Here is a 22,511-nt window from a genome sequence, read left to right on the forward strand (position 1 = left end):
CTGTGGGAGGCAATGGTTCCGGGGGGATGTGTTTCCCAGCCGGGAGGCGTGGTGGCCGTGCCGGCGTGGGGGTGATGCAATGGTGGAGAGCGAGGAGCAGAGGGTGAGGAGGGACGGGAGGGAATGGGATATGATGGGATGGGGCCGCGGGGATGGACTCTCGCGAGCGGGAGGGGGGCTGGCTGGGCAGTCACTGCCGCCCCCGTGAGCGGTGCGAGGCGCTGGGCGCGAGAGGTCTCTGCTGGGCACGTTCCCTCCCTCCCTGTGCGAGGCGTGGATGGGCTGGAGGGCTTTTCCTCTACTCCCTGCGGCCTCCGGGGCTACATCGCCAACGCGTCAGGACAAAATGCCCTGGGAAGAAAAGGACAGGGTGAGATGTCCAGGCCGCAGGAAAATGAGTCCCACCGCGAGAAGGGCAGAGCCGGCCCTGGCCGGGCAGGGTGTGGCAGGGAATACTGCAGGGCTCAGGGAACGCTGGCGTGCTGGGTGATTTGGGGCAGACAGCTTCGCTCATAACAGCTGGTGTATAGTAAAGATTCACAGTGGACTTTCTTCAGCTGACAAGGGTTGAGCGGTCCTCTTGTCATCTTGGGGAATCATCTTACACTCTTTCACTATAGTTTCATATTTTCATGGGTGTCTGTCATGACTGGGAAGGTAGGTCTTCTATAAAATGCAGCCTCTGTTGGAGTACTTCTCAAGGTGTGTTTCTGTGTGGATACTATCTACTTTAATTTCACTTTTTTGTTTTATTTGCAGGAGGCAAAACAGTTTCCAGGAATGTAAGTGCTGTTATACTTACTTCCACATTCTTTCATTTGCTTATGAAAGCTTTTTGTGGACTACTGTGTTACTATTGTCTTTGGAAGTCTTGCTGTACCTTCATAGGATGTTTGTCACGAAAGAGCTCTTCTTAACATAACATGAAACCCTGCTCTTTAATTCTCGGGTCTCTAACTTACCAAATCAGATTGCAAACAGTGAAAATGATTGTAGGTCTGTGATGGTCATTTGGTGGGACAGAGAGCACTTCTCTGATAACTTTGCCAAGGATTATTTTTGAGCTTTGTCTCACAACGGTTTAATGTTCTGAAATGGCCATAGGAGCCGTACCCATTACAGATTACCTGCATTGCACAGGTAGACAAGGCACACAAATCTTGGCTTTCAAGTTCACACCATGAAACTGAGGCTTTTAAGTTCATTTTGGATCCTGGTCCCAAATATCCTAATAGCCCATTCTCAAATTCCCATGTACCATTTTTTTACTCCAGATCTGTTTGCCCATGGTATCTGATGTGTCCAGGACTTTTAGTTTTCATAATATCAATAAGAAAGTGAGGAAAAAATTCCTGATAAAATGCTGGATATCCAAACATTTTTTAAATGATTCACAGTTGCATTTATGAATTTCAAAAGATAAAGACCTGTGATGGGCATTACTGAATTCCTGGCTTGAATAGGGGCAGTACCAAGGTAAATAGAGATAACTTTTATATAGCAGTCAATGTGTTTTGCATTTTATAGTCATAATATCTTCGTATCTTCTTGCAGCAACTAGATTACTTTTGTTACTTTCTGATGAAAATGCATCTTCATTTGAGATTCTTTGCTCATCTTAAATCCATAATGTTCCAAACATTTTAAAGGGTTCTTTCTGGTTAATGCTTTCCAGTATATGTACTCAGTCTCAGCTTTTCTGAGTGAAAGCCTTTCATTTCAGCCTTTCTGAGTGAAAGCAATCTATCAGTAGCAATGTCCTTTCAGGGATTAAGTTAAAACACCAAATCACAATCTGTTCTAGGCCAAAGAAAATTCTTTTTTATATATTTTCTATTTTTTAAAATTTGAAGTAAATATAACTGGCATGTTTGTACAGAAAGGGTGTGTGTTAATCTTCCTAAATATTTTCTAATATGTGTTTATTCTACACTTTCTTTTCCACTTAAATATCTTGTACCTATGAAAAAATGGAAAGCACTTATATCCAAATATAAAAAGTTATTAAACTGTAGGAATGCATCAAAGAATTGTTTGATCTGCTTCAAATTAGTTTTTTTTTAATTACACTGTCAAACTGCAAAAAGTCAAGCTTGAAGGGATTGAGATTAGGTTAAAAATTTAAGTATTACTGGTGACACATTAGTCTTATTTTAGTCAATTATGTAATCTAAATATGGCATCAGAGTTAATAGACTAAGTAAATCACATTAGCAAGTGGATGTATACACTTCTCAGTTTTCTCAGGATATTCAGCTGAAACTGAAATATGGGAATATTGCAACTGACTGACAAACAAAGCCTTAATCATAGGGGTTTTTTTTGATAACCAGCAAGTTACCAAATTGACCTTCCTAAGTTTACTAGGCAGCTGAAGGGCTTTTTACAGTGGCAGTTTAAATATATGCTGTGTAAATATAACCAAGGTTGTGATTAGGCTGATTATTTTGTAGAAGGAAGGCTTTGAAATACAGTGGAACAGCTAAAGCAACTATTACAGGCTTCTGTTTCTTTTTTTTTTCCTGTTACCTCGTTTTAACAGCCACAGGTTTTATGATGCTTCCCTGTGTACCTTGTTACTGTGGTATGTTCTTCCTGAATGGATTCAAGATAGTTGCAGTTCCACTTACAGTGTTATTTTTCTGACAGATGGTGTCCTCCTTACATATTCCTAACACTAATTTTCTTCTATGTAAATATGACAAGCTCACTATAACCACAACCATAAAAACTCCCTTCCCGTTTCAAGTTAATGCTTGTTTGTCCTCAGTTCTCAATATTTAAGCAGCACGATGCTTGAATTTTTACCAAAAGAATATTCAGAGCCTATATAGTTCTAAAGACCTCATTATTTTGTATAGAGATCTGCTGAGCATGAATAACTTTTGAAAATAAGGGTTTTTAAAATAAGGAATTACGCCTCTGCAGTTGAAATGAGTGTTCACATGTGGCAGGTTGATAACAGGTTCACCAGAGTTGTTAGACATAAATAAAACTCTGGGCTTTTTTCAGAGGTTGTCTGAAGACAATTTATAATTTCAGAAAAATCAGAGGGAGAAATTGCTGCGATACCATTAATTGCTGTGACACCTTTATGGGAGGTATATGTAGTAAGGTATAAGGTAATTCAATGCAATCCATGTTCCAGGGGTTTCCTGACTTGCTAATTACTAAGAGGTGTTCAATGTATTCTTTAAAATTAAGTACAGCAGAGTTTATTTATAACATTTTAGAAGATAACTGATAAGCTAAAGACCAAGACTTTTCTGCTGTAGAGTGAAAATAATTTTAATGCATTTAGTAATAGAAACTATGCTTATCTAACATTTTAATGGCATTATTTTACTGTGTTAGTCTACTGTAAACTATGCAGTTGTAGTTCTGCAAAGTCACAGTCACTGGTAACTAATAGACTGCTAAGAAACTTTCAGATGATGTTATTGTTAATATATAGAACATTATAGTTGTTAGTCTGCGAGAGAAACCTGTTTATGGAGGCATGGGCACGCTCTGTGGTAGGAAGCTGCAGTGATCAAGGAATATGTTGGACATAGGAGGACTGCTGTGTTATTAGTCTCATCCAACACCTCATTTTAAGCCTTCTATTATTTTTCCTGAGTATTTCTGAGAAGCACATAGTTCTGCAAATTTACAGCCTGTTACTGACCCAAGGATTCTTTAGAAAGCAGCATTTCTCACTAATCATCACTGTGTTTGTAACCTGTGCAGGAAGGCTATAAAGAAGATGACTAAGCTTTTCTCTTGTATATCCTTCTTTGGGCTGAAGTACTCTATTACATATACTAAGACAAAATTCTGTATCATAGCTATAAAAGTCTCATCATTCAGAATTTGACAGGGTATCAGTGCAGGAACATTAACTAATCAGGAATCAGATAACCTCTACCAATTGTTCTGGGTTGCTCTGGATAGTACATATATTCAATTACTTTTTCTTTTGCCAGGAATTTGACTTTGAAAAGGTGTTCTGGTGTTAAATATGTAGACAAACAACATGAACAGTGATCTCTAAATTTATTTGTTACTCCTGTTAGTCTCAGTCCATTTCTGTATGAAACTGAAGCTCATTGTGTTAATATCTCCACATTTATCAATTCGATGTGAATAGAATTTGGTATGGGGTCAGTATAGTGTTTATACTCTTATTCTGCTCATCTAATCTTCAAGACTTACACAAAAGAATAAAACACAATGCTTTTTACCCTACAGTTCTCCTTGTTGTTGCTGCTGTTTTGAATCTACAAGCCAAAGAATTGGATAAATTTAGTTGTAACTAAACAGATCTTTGTGCAGTCTGGCACAATGGCTGATAGTCTGAACTGTGATTTGAAGTCTCTGAGTCCTCTTCAGCTGTTTGAAAGAGTAACTGAACAAGGAGAGAAAGTCAGAGCATTGAAAGCAGGAAAAGCACCAAAGGTATTTTCAATTTCATGTTTTGAACCTATTCTTTTTCAGTTCAGGTCTGTCTTTGAGTGTTGAAGAATATGATTGTTCTGAGATCTATTTTGCACTGTGATAAGAAAAATTGTGTTAAAAATTATTTATGTCCATTTCGTGAACTGTGGCATACCTGGAGCAAGGTAGTCATGAGCACGAGCAAAGTTTTTACTCTTCTAGTAAGAACATAGGCTTAGAAGTCTGCTTCAGCCAGTTGCCATGCTATGTGACAGGATCCAAGTAAATTTATATTACTTCCATTCTTCCCTGGTTTTAGATGCTTCATGCAAATCTTTTTCTCCAAGCATTATTGTAAGCATCAGCAAATATGTCTTCCTGTAACTGCACTGACAGTCTCTGGTTAATCTCCCTTAAATTTAGTAATTTGCCATTACTTTTAAGTTCCTTATTCTGTCCTCACTGTGTTGGCAAAGAGAGCTCAGTTTTAATACGGGCTCTCTTAGTGTTATTGCCTGAGGGAGTAAGCCTTGAGAAGTGGGAGTCAAATAAAGTGTTGCTCTGTTTATTGTTTGCATGAGATTTTACAGTACCTTTATATTAGAAGGGTCATAATCATAACTTTTTGTTCGAGTTTGTCTTCAAATCTGTCAATGAATTGTAATGAATAAATTATTTCCAGGTGAGCCACTAAAAGCATTGTAAAGTAAATTAGATAATAATTTATATTTTATTTAAATATCTTACAAGTTTATGCTTAAAATGTTAAGATGAAAACATTTAAATAAAGGCTTAGAGTTTGTGAGTGATGCAATTCAAGTCAAAGCATGGATGCAGGATTTTGAAAGGTTAAGATATTAATATAATTGTCTATTTTAAGTATGGTAAGCAGTTGTTTTTTTTTCCTTTATTCAGGATGAAATTGATGCAGCAGTAAGGATGCTATTATCATTAAAACTGTCATATAAAACAACAACAGGACAAGATTATCAGGCAGGCTTGCCTCCAAAGGATCTTGTATTAATAAACAATGGTACAACTAAAGAAGAGGATGAGGATTTGGTAGATCCCTGGAATGTGCAGACGTCAAACGCTAAAGGCGTGGATTATGACAAGCTCATAGGTATAACTCTTCCTTCACTGCTACTAAGGAATTTATGTAAAGTGATCCTAATGACCACAGAAACAGCATCCTGATCAATACCATCATAGGTAACATTTAATTTATGTCTAATCTTAGCATTCCCATGTCTCAAGAATTTGCTGTAGAAGATGAAAATGTCCTAGGTGGGATTTCCTATGAAGGCCTTAAAAACTTTGCAAAGAACTTTCGAGTTCAAAATAATGTTTTACTTGCAGTTGGATTTTTGGCATAAGGACTATTATTAGAAGTTGTGTTAATGAAGACACTGTGACTGAGTATCTGCATCTTCAGTGGCTGTGGTGCAGAAGAGCTAGAGCCTAGATCATTTCAGCCAGGCTGTAGGATTCTTTCTGCCATCTCTTCATATCCCTTATGAATTAGGGAATGCAGGAATGATCCAAAACTAATGCAGAAGTTTATTAAGTATAATGACTTCTTCAGAAGACACACTAGCATGCAGCCAAGTGCTGGCTGGAATGGAGGAGTTGCAGCTCATTCAAAAACACACTGTAATGGAAAATGTTGTAGACAGGAGTGTTACAAAACTTGCAAAGTTTTGTAATTTAAGAAAAAGAGGTTTAGTTAATTTCCTCATTGGTTTTACAGTTTGCTGTTTTAATAGCTTGTTTGAGTCTAGCATAGAAAAAAGTGAGAGAGCTATTCATTATTTTTTCTATTTTTCCTTTTTTTTTATTATTGTCAATTTTCAATTCACATTTAGTACCTCAGTTGTACATTGCTGAGGTCTGCTTAGTAGCTTGTTTCTGACAACAGAGCATACACCCTTATGTGGCAGTAACCATATATTTGCTTTTGGAAGCACAGTTGCTTGTGTCAGCATTCCTTTAACTGATGTTTATTGTAAGATCATATCAAATGTATGTGCATATTGGCTTAGTCTGCAGAAGGTAACAGGAGAAAGAAAAATTTGGAAAGGGAAAAGTGTGCAAAGAAAAATATAGACTAGTGGGAGAGAGATAAAAAAATATAATTATTAGAATCTAGAAGTGGGCGAGATCTGTCATCATCTTGCTACGTGCAAAGGAGTTACAGAGAAGGGGATTTGTTTTCTTGGGAGAAGGGTTCTGAGTCCTTTAGAAAAGGAATAAGAGTAGAATACTTGTGTTGGCACAATCTCACGATCATCCTGCAAATGGCCATCGTTACTTCACGGTAAATCAGTTCATGCTCTTTTTTAGCTGTGTATATGTATTTTGATATTCCCTAGAGTGGTAGGTGAACCTAAAGGGTTTTTACTCATTTTTTGCTAATTTGGTGAATTTGGTAGATGAGTCGTTTTGCTTCTTCTAAGTGATGTGTTGGAAATTTTTGAGAGTAGAATGCTAGCCTAGCCACTTAGCGAAGTGAAGGAGTTGCTGCTTGTTATTCATAAAGCTATTTAGGAAGGCAGATTCTTTGTGAATAGAGAGCCTAAAATGTTTTGAACATTCAAATAGGATGAAATAGGTCAGGAAAAACTACCCATTTTCTTAACAGGAAAGATGAAGATGGGCAAAGAAAAGGAAGTTGTGCAATCTGGGAATGTTTAATAAAGTTATTTAGGCATTTCCAGTTGAATGTTCTATATATCAGAGAGCTTTTAATCACTCTTTACAACAGTATGCAAAGATTTCTAGGATGCCTAGTCCCAGTTAATCTGGTATATTCTCATGTTTTCTGTTTCTGTAAGATTAGCCTCTTAGCACAGTTGCCGTTGTGCTGAATCAAACATTTTCATGCTCATTCGGTCTCTTTTTAGTATTCATCCAGATTATAATTATTTTTTCCATTTTGTAACACATTTTATTTGATAGGAAGAACTTCACTCAGTAATTAAGGCTTACTTAGGAGAAGCAGATATGTTAACACTCAAAAAACATAGGGATTAAAGTTGTCTTTGCTGAATCACGTATCAACATTTATGTTTTTTAGTGACATTTATTTTAATGGCTCCGTGGATGAGCCAGTGCTTCCCTTTTATGATATCCTGCTTGACTCACCTGCAGTGAATGAAAAGTTGTAAGCAGGAACTTGTTTCCCATTGCATAATGCTGTAGACACCATGATGAGTGGTATGGTTGACACACCTGAGGGACAGGATGCCATCCAGAGGGTGCTGGACAATTTTGAGAAGTGGGTCCGTGTGAACCTTTTGAGGTTCAATGCAGCCACGTGTAAGGCCCTTGCACCTGAGTGGGGGCAATCCCAAGCACAAATACAGGCTGGGTAAAGAATGAATTGAGAGCAGTCCTGAGGAAAAGGATTTGAGGGTGTTGGTAGATGAAAAGCTGGACGTGACCTGGCGCTGTGCACTTGCAGCCTAGAAAGCTCAACAGCATCCTGGGCTACATCAAAAGCAGCGTGGCCAGGAGGTCGAGGGAGGTGACTCTGCTCCTTCTGAGACTCTACCTGGGGTACTGCATCCAGCTCTGGAGCCCTCAGCATAGGAAAGACATGGACCTGTGGAGCAGGGCTGATCAGAGGGCTGGAGCACCAATTCTGTGAAGACAGGCTGAGAGAGTTGGGGTTGTTCAGCCTGGAGAAGGCTCCAAGGAGACCTTATAACCCCTTCTAGTACCAAAAGGGGCTACAAGAGAGATGGAGAGGGACTGTTTACAAGTGCTTGGAGTGACAGGACAAAGGGAAGTGGTTTCAAACTGAAAAAGGTTAGATATTGGGAAGAAATCCATTACTGTGGGAGTGGTGAGGCACTGACACAGATTGCACAGAGAAGCTATGCAGAGAGAAGCAGGTTGCACAGAGAAACCCCATCCGTGGAAGTGTTCAAAGCCAGACTGGATGAGGCTTTGCACAACCTGATCTAGTGGAAGGTTGGAGGTTGGACTAGATGGCCTTCAAAGGTTATACAATCACAGAATGGTTTGTGTTGGAAGGGACCTTAAAGATCATTTCTAGCCTCCCTGATGTGGGCAGGGACACCTTCCACTAGACCAAGTTGCTCAAAGCCCCATCCAGCCTGGGCTTGAAGGCTTCCAGGAATGGGGCATCCACAACTTCTCTGGTCCATTCCAACACAAACCATTCAATGGTTCTGTGATAATATGCCTAATTTTACCTCGCATTTAGTAATTAATTCCTACTAACTTCAAGTTTAATGACTATATACAAAGCCTTGTAATAACAAGTACTTCTCAAATAAATTGAAACAGGCATAGAGGGTCTGGAACAGCAGAAATGCTTATGTCCAAGTTGATCTCCAAATTAGATGCATCACCACTCTTCTCTGTCAAGACTGAGTCAGTCTTTCAGTGTGGATTTCTGATTTTTGTTTGTGAAAGGCTGCAGTGAATAGTTTAAATAACAAAACAAAAACCAGTTCACATAACACATTTAAACACACATCCCCATTTTCAGCCAGAGTGTAGGAGAGGAACTGCTTCTTCCATGCAGACATGTGTCTTATAACCATGAAATTTGCTAATGTAATCTCTCTTTAATAAGGTAGTTGGAATAGGTGGATCTGGGTATTTGGTACATAAAAGATTCATCTTTACATCCAGAGTCTCTGTTTTGTTCTCTTAAATACTTTGGCATTTCCAATAATTATTAGTGCAATGTTGAATAGTTCTGATGCTGACTAGAGCAGAATAGTAGCAAAGAGTAGATTTTTGTATGGATTTTTTTCAACAAGTCTAAGTCATAGAACATTGACCTGCTTATTACAGTCCAAGAATTATTGAGAATAGGAAAAATACTGCTATTTCACTCTATCACAGCCTTTCCTTAACCACCAAGTTGTCTTACTTGATTGCCATGAAGAGCATTAGGCACTACCTTTGCAAGCCTCTTGAGGGGACCAGTGTCTGTAATCATATACATATTAAAGAAGAATTGAGTTTGCAGAAGGGTTTGGGGTTGGGAAGTGAAAGACCATGTGGTCTGAGCAGAAAATTTAGACGTCAAGAGAAAAATATTCAGAGCCTCAAAGGCATTTTCATCCTGTGGCTTAGAGAGGCCAAGTTATTGACCTAAATGTGTTTCTTTAGCGTGGTTTTTTGCTTGGAATATCAATACTTCTGCTGTAAGGAGATTACAATTGTAATAATTCATGGGTGGAGCAATATTACATGTGAATGGACTGGGCCTCCTAGCATAGAGTTAGTACTGGAGATGTCTGTTGGGACTTCAGGCAAGAGTCAGGAAAATCTAGCCATTTTACCTGAGACTTGAAGAAGGAGATGTGTTTTTAACTTAACCTGCATTGGTATGCCATTGGTAATCCAAAATCTGTAGCGATGCTGTGCTTATTTTTATTTTTTTTTTAACATTTTATGATTATAGTTCGATTTGGCAGCAGTAAAATCGACACAGATCTGATCAATCGAATAGAAAGAGCTACTGGGCAAAAACCTCACCACTTTCTACGTAGAGGAATCTTTTTTTCTCACAGGTAAGTTTTTCTTGTATTAAAATTTTGGCCTGTGGCAGGTAGCACATTTCAGATAAGTGCATAAGCATGATTTGGGGCACAGCCTCCACCAGAGGTCAGCCAAGCTGGTTGTTTGAACCTATCTGGGAAATGATTCCTAGCTGTTTTACTAGGCCTTAGAGGTTATTATCCAATGAAGTAATTTTAAAACTTGTGCAATTTTCATTTTAATTTCCAACATTAAATTTTAATTTTTAATTCAATTTTTCTTTGAGGGCTTTTTTTTCGCTGTGGGGACTGAAGGAGACAATGCTTTTCTGAAATTAAAAGTGAGGAAACTTGAACTTTATTTCTAGGACACTCCACATGCTATATTTTATTTATAAAATTGTTTGGCTTTGAAAGCACTCAGATTTTGAGTAGAAGCTTTTTGCTGTGGATGTTTCTTCCTAAACAGTTGTATTGCTTTTTCTCTGTTCCCTCTTTAGAGATATGGACCAAATACTCGATGCTTATGAAAATAAGAAGTCCTTTTACCTCTATACAGGCAGAGGGCCATCCTCTCAGGCAATGCATGTTGGTCATCTTATCCCATTTATGTTCACAAAGTAAGCCATTTCTACCATTTGTATTAATCAAAGCATTTTTTTCTGAAGAAAACATTGAACATGGTTTAGGAAACTGCCAAAAGGATACATTGCAAGGAGATCTGATTATGTGAGGTGAATATTAATGAACTCAATTTAGTCTTACTTTTTCACTAAAGTGATCATAATCCCTGCATCACCATACAGCCATTTTCCTTGTTCCCTTAGCCCCATGGCACTCCTTAGAATTTTTGTTGTTCTTAAAAACAAGATGATGATGAGACTCAGTAACATTACTCTGTAATGTGTGTGGTGCCTGCAGCAGCAGGACAGAGAGACATGGGGCTCAAAAAGCTAAAGCCTTTTTGAATTTTGGTTCCATGACAACTGGTGACTGCTGTCATATGTGCAGGAAACAATAAGTGTGAGGCTTTTTTCCAGGTAAAATGTCATTATAATCTCTATAAAATGTTTCATCTGCTCACATAAACATAGTTGCATATGCATACAAAGGAAAGAGAATCAGATCTCTTCATATATTTTTTGTTTAAATATATAAAAACGTTTTATCTGTGTGACTTACATCTTCATATTGACTTATTTTGAGATAACATCTCTCTTCTTCTATTAGGTGGCTGCAAGAAGTATTTGATGTTCCCTTAGTTATACAGTTAACTGATGATGAGAAATACCTTTGGAAGGACATGACAGTTGAGAAAGCATATGAATATGCTAAAGAAAATGCAAAAGACATCATCGCCTGTGGTTTTGACATCAATAAAACGTTTATATTTTCGGATTTAGACTATTTAGGGTAAGTATAAATTTCTTTAGGGAACTGTAATGAAAAAAAAGATGTCTGGATTTTCTCTCCGACTGACAGCTGGCAGTGTTTTAATAAATGTGTCTAAATTTGAAAACTTCAAGGCAAGTGTTATGACACTTAAAATAGAAACATATTATTTTTTCTGCTGTCTTAACTTTTTATACGTACTATTGTCATTCTCCTGAATAACATATGAACAAATACTTGTGTGTGCAGTGCTTAAATTATGAAAAATATATTAAACCAGTTAAAGTGAAAATACCTAAACCACCAAGAAACTTCCAGATTGTTGTTTGGTTGGTGTTTTTTTTTTTTGTAAGATGGCATCAAAATCCTTCAGGTGCATTTACACTTTATCTGCATTAACAGAAGGCATTGCAACAACTTGTTGTGGTCAACTATTTTAATAATACAGCATGAAAGATCATTCAGTAAAGTTTAAAGAAGACTTAAGAAAAATAAATTGTTATTGAACACTGCCATCTCAGAAGGAAGAAATTTTATGGCAGAGTTCAGAACTGAGTCTGTGGGCTTTGCTCTTCCATGTGGGGTGATGAGCTTCCTTAAAGACTTGGATGAGAGAATATATGTTTTAGAGACAAGCTGTGTAATGTACAGCACCAGAACGTGGAACCTACAAAGCAGTTTTGCGTCTTCACCCCCCCTGAGTTTCCTGTCTTAGCAAAGTTGCTTTAACACTTGACCCAGTGGCTGAAGGAGGGCAGGGGAGAACTGCTGTTTCTTCAGCTCCTCAACAGAAGTTAAAAAGGAAGAAGTTGTAGAGCTACTTTTGATTTGGAAATGCTGCTGCTGTGTTTAGTGACAGAGAAAGTCCAACCAGGGAACTTATCCTGTAGAAAATTAGAATCTGGAAGATTTGAGTTACCATTCCTTCAGGCAGCAGCAGTGTCCTGTATGGGATACACACTGAGGATACCAAGCAACACAGAAGACATGATCTCTTTAAGTTCCCTGAGTTCACAGAGAAGCATAAGTAAACTTCAGGCTCTGAGGCATTTTGGCACCATTTCCAAATCTAAATATTTCTGGATTTAGACAGTTACTCATGAAAAAAATATTTGTAGTAAATGTTGGGGAAAGGAAAGAGCAAATTAAAACTTTCAAGGGTTAAAATTCCTGTTTGTAAAAAATTCTCTAATTATTATCTTAATGGGCCACAAAAATTCTGAAACTATGAGATTTAATCCTGCTGGTTTTTTGACATTCTCATCTTTTGCACTCAAAGTTTCTACATCCACTTTTTTGCTCTTCTCATTTTATTTTTCCACTTTTTTTTCATAGGACAAGTCCTGGATTCTACAAAAACATTGTCAAGGTTCAGAAGCATGTTACCTTTAACCAAGTGAAAGGAATCTTTGGCTTTACAGACAGTGATTGCATTGGTAGGAAATCAAATGAGTTACAAGAAGCAATGCTTACTTTCACTTTTGATGGAGCTATTTTAAGTAATAGTTTAAGGAGATTAGTACTGCATTCATGAAAGAGGCAGAAAAAGCAAGAAGATCATGTTTCTAGGCTGATTCTGATTCTATGATATTATTGTGGTTCCTTCAGAATAGAAAATCTTTACAGTGAAATTTCTAGCATGATATTTACCTTTTTGGCCTTAGTAACAGCAAAGTACAAAATACTGATGTTGAAGGGTTTGAAATAGAGAGCTACTTTTTCTTTTTTGGTTTTTGTTACAGTGACTGCAACTGTAGTCAGTTATGTCTCCTAGAAATTTCTATGCCAGTTTTTCAGAAAAAGTTTCGTTAATACACATAGGCATATACATAGATGAAAAAGTGCTAGGGAGCACTGAAAAGCCTAATTATCAAGGTGCTGGGTAACTGCTGTCTTCCATTTGCTTCACTACAATTATGGAATTCTGTCACTTTGGCAAAAAAAAAAAGATTCTATGTAAAGATGTAGTTGAATCCTTGGTGTTCCTGAGCACTAACATCATTTTTGTTCAGTAGTTATGCCAGTGACAGCTTTTCAGCCTTCCCTGTAACCAAGGATGAGATTTCTACTTGTTTTAACAGTTCTCATAAAAGTTGGTATCGTGATAATGACTTCATTACATGTTTGTAAAGTCTGCTATTTGCTCTCTCTTCTGACAGGATTTTGTTCAGGGAAGGTTATTGACCATTCTGTGATTAAGCACTGTATAAAAAAGAAAACTAGACACATCTGAGATGCTTCCTGAGTCCAATGTGAATATAGCAATGATTCTAAGGTCTTAGAGGGAAGCTTGCCTGATAAGTGACTGTAACCATTCTCTCACAAAGAGGAAAAAAAAGCAGGTCTGAGTGATGGCATAGTCAATTGTATTTCTGGAAAGGGTAGATAGTTCAATGATGAAGAGAGTATGCAGTGATGAACTATTTCTGAAATCTTTGTGGTCACATCTTGCCTTTTGTCATTGGTTTCTATGTCAGTTGAAGGTTTGTTGACATCACAAAAGGTAAAGAGGAGAAAGTTTCCTCATATAAGGCAACATTGGTTGATAAAGATAGATCTTGGTCTTCAAGTGAGTATCCAGATGGTTCACTTGTGCATTTTACATATTTCAAAAAGCTCTCTGTATTTATCACAGCTTATGTTGGCTGATTAGCTTTTCCAAACATGCTGTTTTCTAGGTAAGATCAGCTTTCCTGCTATTCAAGCTGCCCCATCCTTCAGTTCATCATTTCCACAGATCTTCAATGGCAAGGAGAACATTCAGTGTCTTATCCCCTGTGCTATCGATCAGGTAAGAAAACCATATTACTTGATTAGGTTTTCATTAATTTGGTTTTGTAATGTACCACTGAAGCTTCCTGGTGATATCTCAAAGCATCTGTAAAACATTCCTGCAAGCACCTTTCTGGGATAGAAACTGGAAGATCTAAAAGATGAGAAGACAAAGGCTTAACAACAATCATGCATTACTACTTTTTACCACTCTTGGATCTCTTGATCTCTACTCAATTCACACTGACATCTATGAAAGCAAAGACAGTAACATCTATGCAAAAGCATACTAACATGGTGGTAGGAAGAAACTTTTGTCCATCTCCATAGTAACTAGGACAAGATGGAATGAGCTCAACTGGCAGTATAAGAGATTTCTGTTGAACCATGGGGAAAAACCTTCTCTCAGTAAGAATAAGGAAGCTTTGAAATAGTTTACCAGAAAGGCTGCAAAACCCTAACAATTCAGATCTGGAAGAACATCAGACACAAATGACAGTAATAGAGTCTTTACTTTTAGTAAGTTCTGTTTCTAGGAGTCAAATCCTGCACTGTCTGACTCTTTAGCTGTGTTAGTCACAGGGACAGTCACTGGAAGATGGTGTAAGCATATTCACCAGCCACAATATTATGTAGTAATATCACAGTTGATTTAAGTCACATCACTGTGACAGAGCATAGCACTGCCAGCTTCATCACTGATTTACTTCAGATTCTCTACTGGTTATTAAAATGCTTTGGGGGGAAGCTTCCATCTTAGTCTGCATCCATCTCCAGGCATATTAAGCATAGTTTCCACAACTATTTGAATTCATGTAAAACTTTGTAAACATGCCTATTACTTGAGGGAATCAGAGTGTACAGCAAAACTGTGGAAAAGAAAAAAAAGGAATTTTGTTTTTTGTTCCTCTGGATTGGAAGTAGATTCTGAAACATTTCATGGCTTGGTCAGTTTTTGTTTTTTTGGCGTCACCTCTTAAGGCATGAATGAGTCAGCACTAATCAGTTTTCAAAGTATATTTTTCAACTTTATTCTGTGCTTTTATTGTTTTAGGATCCTTATTTTAGAATGACACGGGATGTAGCACCTAGAATTGGACAGCCTAAACCAGCCTTACTTCATTCAGTCTTCTTCCCAGCCTTACAAGGAGCCCAGACCAAAATGAGTGCTAGTGACCCAAACTCCTCCATCTTCCTCACTGATACACCCAAACAAATCAAGACAAAGGTAAGGACCTGCAAAACCTGATAGCACAGTGCTTTATAACAAAGAGGAGTGGTGGTCATAGAATCATTTAGGTTCAACCATAAACCTAACAGTGCCAAGTCCACCACTAAACCGTGTTTCCAGCTACTGTATAAATATAAATAGTTTTCAGTTTCATCCAAAACAAGTGCTGCAGATTTTGGCCCACAGCTCCTAAAGACAATGCTCTCTCTACCTGACACTCCCTTGATGTCCTTGCCAGTTGTCTGACATTACCTGCAGTGGTCCTCACAGTTACAGCAATTTTTTAGTGTTTTATTTGAACATATCTGAATCCTTTTTCCCATAGATTTCATGGCAAAGCATCTTCAGGAATTGGCCAAGTTATGCAAATTTAGCTAGACTATCAAATATGATCTTTTGCCTTGCCAGCTAGTCTGACAGTACAAACATTATGTTTGTTTTTCTGGTGTCTGCAGAGCAGTGGTGTAAGAATAAGAGCTGTGGAGACTCCTGCTCTTAATATAAATATTATGTTGCCATAGTTTTGAAATCTAACGGGCCATAATGTAAACCTAATAAACAACTCTTTCTCTTGACTTCCTCTCCATGCTGGGAGCACCAAACCTTGCACAGTGTCAGTTCCAACACAGGTCAGACCTTTCCTGCTGCTTGGGAATCTACTTCTGCCAATTCACAAATAAATATTATGTTGAATTGAGTTTTAGAAGGGATATTTTCTCCTATCTGAGTGTATTCCTAGTGCCTTTTCTAGTTCAAAGGAAGATCCCTCTTATCTGATGTCAGAGGATTAGTTTGTAAAAGATTCATCTGTGTTTTGGTATTTAAAGAAATGGAAAATGAGTCTTTGGGAGAGGATTTATAGACATGATACCCAGACATGAAATAACTGTCAAAACAAGAAGAAAAGATGTATATGTAGTTTCTTCTGGGGAGGCTTGGATTAGTTCTTTTATGGTTGACAAACCTGTGTATAGGTCAGATTCTTCTACAGCCATCTATAATGATTCATTCTCTTTGGTAGAAACTGATTAAACAGTACTGTTTTGAAGAATTGTTGTTCTTCATGTGTTTGGATTATAAGATTATAATAATTCCAGTTTATTTGCACAGTTACAGAGTTGCTTTAAAAAAAAAGCTGTGATTTCAGAATATAGAATACATGGTTAATGGTAATATTGGTAATGTTCTTCCATGTGTTTTTTCCTGGCAAGTAGCTTGTAATCTGCAAAGAGATCCAAGATGCTTCATGTCCAGTTCATAAGTCCTAATTCTACTGTCTTTAAACTACTTGAAAAAATAACAAAATAATCCTAGCTACTTAGATTATAAAAGGTATAAAGAAAAATCGTGAACATGATGAAAACTGTTGAGTAATGAAGGACAAACTGAGATTTATTTCAGCCTCTGAAGCCCATGAGAAACAAGTCTTTATGGAAATAGAGCTTGAGTGAAATACAAAATATTGTTTCAGGAAATAAATAAAAAAATAGAGTATGAAAGGTGACTTCTGGTCATGGATGAAGGTTGAAAAGAGGGTGGTACTGCTGCATAAAAAAAATTTACTGCGTGCAGCATTTTTCAGGTTACTGGTACATTGCTAAGTAATGAAGTAAGTTCTGAATTTACAGGTAATATAAGATGAAAAATTACTGTATATTGGGAAAGGCTGAGAAGCTTCTGGGTAATCCAAGGAGATGAATGGCAACATTTTAATAAACTATTCTTATTCCACCTATCAGCAAATTACAGCTCAATTACTTGTTAGTTTTCCTAGAAAGTGCTATTTAGCTTCTACATCTGTAGATGTATTCAAGCATTCAGGGAAATTCCATGCAAAAAAATCAGTGAAGTATTGTAGGTAACTCATTGAAACCCTCAGTCAATCAGTAGGTGCCAGAATATGTTAAAAAAATGAATTTGAAATAATATAAGAAACATTTTGTGTAAAACAACAATGTGCCTTCACCTGATAGAGAGGAAAAACTGTAGAGATGAGGAACATTGAAAAAAGTTCATACAGACTCAAAATCTACTAAGGAGAGAGGTCAATTCAGAACAGTATGTAAAAACTTAGTTTTATAGATGCTGAGACAGCTATTCAGGCTGTCCTACAACATAAGAATAGATGTAATGTGGCAGATGGCAGTTTGCTTTCTTAAAATATTCATCAGTGCATCATTTTTGATTGTAATTTGTTGCCACAAGACATCATCTGTAACATGGTGGTTTAGAGAGATTCAAAAAAGTGCAAAAAATCACTAGACAGTCACACAGATAGTAGGAATATTCATAAATTGTAAATATATAGCAGCTCCTAGATACCAGAACTAAAAAGAAAATCTACTTCGTATGCAAATGTGTTTCTTGGCAGGTTGATTATGCTATCTCAAAAGATACAAGAACCAAATGAAAACTCAGCATATGTTCAAAAAAATACTTTTTTCCCTCCTCTAAGTAATTTATTCTCTTTGAATTTGTAGGAAGATTAGCATCTTCAGAATTCTACTTATGTATAAATGTATAAAATAGGCTGGTGTCCTCAGAATTTACCGAGGATGGGATTAGCAAGTACATCTGTTCACCAGTACAGTTCATCTGCCTATAGGAAACTGCTTAAAAAGAGAGGCAGGATGTCAGCAAGTATTCCATTTTTAGGCTGAGCAATAGGGCATTGGTCTGATTTTAGGCATTCTAGACAGAGTTTTGTAATCTTTGCTTTCTCTTGCTTTCCTTTTATAGCAAAAGAGGAGATTAGGTTCTCTCTAGGATTTCTTCAGAATTTTCCATGCCTCCTTCATCCTTTCAAAATTAATTTCTTGATGAAGTAAATATCTTTTCTTACATGAAGTACATTTCCTGCGAGCACAAATTCTGTCCAACAGACAACAGCTTCAGTGAAAGGGACTTAAAACTTTTTAGACTGAATCTTGAGTGGATTATTTTTAATTTTCACTTCATTTTTGTACTGATTATTCAGTCTGAGGTATATGTGTGTAGCCATTTTTCCCTGATGGGTTCTGATGATTTCCTTTTTTCAGTCCTGAGGCTCTGCATTATCTTGTCCCACTCACCCTTCAGTTAGTCCTTAATACAGAATCTGGAGGATCATGATACACCTCTGTTTACAGTGAAGTAATCCAGAATTTAATAGAAATTATACCATAGCATCATCATATTGTTTCAGATTAACAAGCATGCCTTCTCTGGAGGCAGAGATACTATTGAGGAGCACAGGAAGTACGGAGGGAACTGTGACGTTGATGTGTCTTTTATGTACCTGACATTCTTCCTGGAAGATGATGACAGGCTCGAACAACTGAAGCAGGTAAGTAGCCAAATTGAAGATAGTGCTGTTCATTCCCTACTATGAGAACAAAGCTGTAACCTCAGCCCTCAACAAAGCTGTGACTGAGTCTTCCTGTGAACCTTCTCCAGGAAGGTAATTCTGGTGTTATTCTTGTTCTCTCTATCCCTCGCAAGCGTCAATATTAGTATTTGCTTGTTTGCAATGTTCTTTCTCACAGGCCAATCTATCTCTTCTTAAAAAAAAAAAAAAAAAAAAACCTAGTATTTTCATAAGCATCTCCAACACTGTATAGGACAATATCTTCCCTACCTTTCAAGTTAGGCCACCTTAGGATAAGTCTTCACTTAATTGTATAATACACTCTGCCTGTTCCGTATTGCAAGGCACTCAGCAAAACTAGAAAAGCTCATGTCTAAGGCTTGCTGGTTTATTATTTTTTCTTATCATCATAGGAAATGTAATAGCTCTGAGGAATTGATTCATTGATCCCAAGAAAAAACTGCTTCATATGAGTTGCATTTTCCTTAAACCTGTCTGGCAGACTTCTGTCCCCATGGTTGATAGCAAGACATTTCACTTCACCAATACTAGGTGATGTGTGTTCTCTGGAAGGCAGTAGATAACACCCATGTCACACTGGTTTATCAGCTTTCTCCTGCTAGGAACAGCTGCAACAAAGTTGAGAGCTGCAGAGCACAAAGCCTGGCCCACAGCTTGCAGCTCACTGCAGTGGTGCCTCAAACCTGATTAGAAAACATGAACTCGCTGATTTTAGTGGCATTAGTGGAGCAGTTTCAGTTAAGGCACCAGAGGAAGCTTTCAGGCCCAAAACCACACCAGTGAAATTGCAATTCAGTTAATTCTGGTTAACATATTTTACTGTTGCTGAGTAGCACCTTGAATAGATATTACAAATTACTTGATGACATGGGGATGTAAGATTATCGTGTTTATTGTCATTTCAAATTGTAGTTGAACTGCCTCAGCCATGGTTTCTAGCTCTTAGTCTGTGCTTCTAGCTAAAGCATTTCAGTATCACAGCAATGGAATGAATTCCCAGCTGTGAATATGACTGTTGGTGTGAACAGATTCTGAGTGTCTTTGCTGTAAAAAGGATATTTCAATCACATCTAATCTCTTACCCAAATGTAATGAGAAAAAAAATATAAGAATTTGTACCTCTCATTGCAAAAAACAGCTCAGAGTGACTGTTTATTTGAACTGGGATTCTGGGGAGGAAAATAAGCAGTTTCCTGCAAGTAATTACAGGATTTCCGAGTTAAACTTGTGAAAGAAGCTTATTCAGTCCGTATAATAACTTACGAAAATGCCCAGCTGCCTTAATCTTTTCAAAGGCAGCAAGCAATTTTACAAGTTGCATCTTCAGAGTGATACCACATAATCTTCTAAGGCATGTGTTTATTTTTAAGACACCCAAATCTGTATTTGCTGGTATGAGGCTTTTAAAGAAATACTGGTCACTGAGTCTTTTTGTGAATAGCACCACATTTAGCCACCAACACTTTCTTGACAGGCCTACACCAGTGGGGAATTGCTCACAGGGGAGCTGAAGAAGGTACTTATTGAAACAATGCAGCCCTTGATAGCAGCTCATCAAGAAAGAAGGAAGCAGGTCACAGATGAAGTTGTGAAGCAATTCATGACTCCACGGAAGCTAGCCTTTGAATTTTGAAGAAGTGTGTATGTAATTTAGCACTTGATAATGCAAAACCAAGTAATTGTTGTCTTCTGTTGTATGTCATGACCCTCTAGTTATGTACAGCCTGTAATCAGTGTTATAAATAGTGCTTTCAATGAGTTAATTATCATGAACAGCAAAGTACAGAAAAGGTTTAAAATTGTACCTATTTAAAATCAGAATATACAAGACAATTGATCAGTCTTGCAGAAAAGCATGTATGTCAGCACAGCGTTGTATTTAAATGTATTTCATGTTGAAAATATAAATAAAATTTCCATTTGATGATAAAGGCTAACTTGGAAATTGTTTTAAATATGTTAGTAAGAGGTCATATCTCAAACCAATAAGTAGTAGCTCCATTTTCTTTTGTACTGTGTACCTTGGTTTACTAGACTGCATGTTCTTTTCGGCTACTGGGAACATGCTGCACACAAAAAGCTAGTTAGTGTTACAAAGTGGGATCAATACAGAAAGAATGGACATCTGTGAGTTGAACAGATGCTGCTGTTATGTTCCCGTTTGATTTTGGGCAAGTTGCAGAAATCTCACTTTGCTTTTGTTTCTGCTGCTGTTTACTGATCTGAGTGCCTCTGGAGAGAGGAGGTTATCATGAGGTTGCAAAGTTCCTTCATATTCTCAGGTGGATGATAGTATAGAAATGCAAATTTTAGTGTCTAGTTATAAATACCAAGTGTTAAATCATGCTTTGAAAATTAAGTGACACTGGACACAGGGATACTTCTTGTACTGTCTGTTCTCTTTTTCTGCACCCGCTTGTTTAAACGAGGGATAATTATTTTAGGATGTATTGCAGTGAGAAAATATACTTTGTTAAAATACCTCAAGTAATATTTAATTATATCCTTTCTTCAAAAGAACTTAAATCTCTTTGGTACTACTTATGGAAGAAAATTTCCAATTATTAGCTTGTTTTGATATATTCGGTGCTGAATGCAATGTTAGATCTGTCTTATATTTATATAGAACAGAAAGTTCCTAGCCCAGAAATAGTCTAATCAAGGGTATTTTTATTTAATGCAGATAACACGTGGGTATTGGTGTGCGGTATTTGTAAATCATTTAAAAATACAAGGAAGGCACTTCAATGAGGTGTCAAAGATTTCAACTTAAAAGGTTCTCTGTGGTGGAGTATAGTGAACATAAATTGACTGTAGTATTCCTAAAAAAAAAATAAAACTAAAAACAAGCAGCTTCTAATTTCACTGCAGATCTTTGAAGGCAGCTGATTACCCTTGAATTGAGGGAGACGTTTCAAGGATGTGACTTTTCACTGACCTCAGTAGCCCTTGGATCAGGCTGTTAGTACCTGAGAACGTGCTGGGTGTTTGTGCTGCCCGGAGCTGGTGCCGCTGCCTCCCCCGCAGCAGCGGTTCTGTCACACAGCACACACCCTCTGCAGCGTGACCCTGCCTTGCTGAGATGGAAGTGCCAAGGTGTACATGAAGTAAACCTGTTCACTTATGTTTGTGCAAGGAACCAAGGAAAGACAGAAGTGGAAGGCAAATGTAGTCCTATTGCATGAGTTTCAAACTTGTGCTGAAAATAGCAAGGCTTAGCTTTTGTCTTTTTCTTTACAGTTTGTGTGAGCTGGCATCACTAATACCATTGACTTTAATGTATTAATGAAAATGGTTCACAGAGACTGTCTTTATAACTCACATGCAAATCATCTCAATGCCAGCAAGGGCTTAACAACCAGTAGAAAAAAAAATATTTTTTAAAAGTAGTGGAGCAATTCTTAGGGAAAAAAATAGCTTCTTAAATCCAGTATTAAATAAACTAACTCTTTACTTTAGACTTTGATGATGACCTTCCTATTCTTGCAGTCTATTCTTTGTTGTCTTTAAGCCATACATAAATGATAAGACTTAAATTGAATTTAAAAGGGCTTTTACGAACTCATAATGCAAATTTCTTGTTTAAAATATTATATGCAGATTTGTCCTGCAAGATTTATTTCATTAACTAAGAATTAGTTTAGTTATTCAGGAAAGGAAAATATGCTGTAGGAGAAACAGTACTCTAGTCTAAGCAGATGGATTAATTTTATAACAACAATTAAAATCTGTTTCGAAAGTTCTAGAAAGGAAAGTGATAGCAAAACTATTTAGTATTTGTTTACAGAACAAGCATTGTTTTCAAGTACTC

The 22,511-nt window shown here is 37.2% G+C and overlaps 1 protein-coding gene across 2 annotated transcripts; it reads left to right on the forward strand.

The window, feature by feature from the left end:
* The first annotated feature begins 28 nt into the window (after positions 1-28).
* WARS1 (tryptophanyl-tRNA synthetase 1) lies at positions 29-20,631 on the forward strand. 2 transcript variants are annotated; one of them, XM_051769585.1, is made up of 12 exons: positions 29-103; positions 760-782; positions 4,231-4,437; positions 5,332-5,539; positions 9,863-9,971; positions 10,439-10,558; positions 11,169-11,351; positions 12,666-12,766; positions 14,009-14,121; positions 15,157-15,330; positions 18,518-18,658; positions 20,175-20,631. In XM_051769585.1, exons 3-12 carry the CDS (start codon positions 4,324-4,326, stop codon positions 20,331-20,333), a joined length of 1,422 nt encoding a protein of 473 aa, XP_051625545.1. In that variant the 5' UTR covers positions 29-103; positions 760-782; positions 4,231-4,323; the 3' UTR covers positions 20,334-20,631. The 2 variants fall into 2 exon arrangements, with proteins under 2 accessions (XP_051625545.1, XP_051625546.1); XM_051769586.1 differs by lacking the exon at positions 760-782 and having other exon boundaries at positions 49-103.
* Positions 20,632-22,511: the final 1,880 nt, after the last annotated feature.

This window comes from Manacus candei, unplaced genomic scaffold, assembly GCF_025592945.1.
Source record: "Manacus candei isolate 608988 ecotype Guabito, Panama unplaced genomic scaffold, ASM2559294v1 h1tg000109l, whole genome shotgun sequence".
Taxonomy (NCBI): Eukaryota; Metazoa; Chordata; class Aves; order Passeriformes; family Pipridae; genus Manacus; species Manacus candei.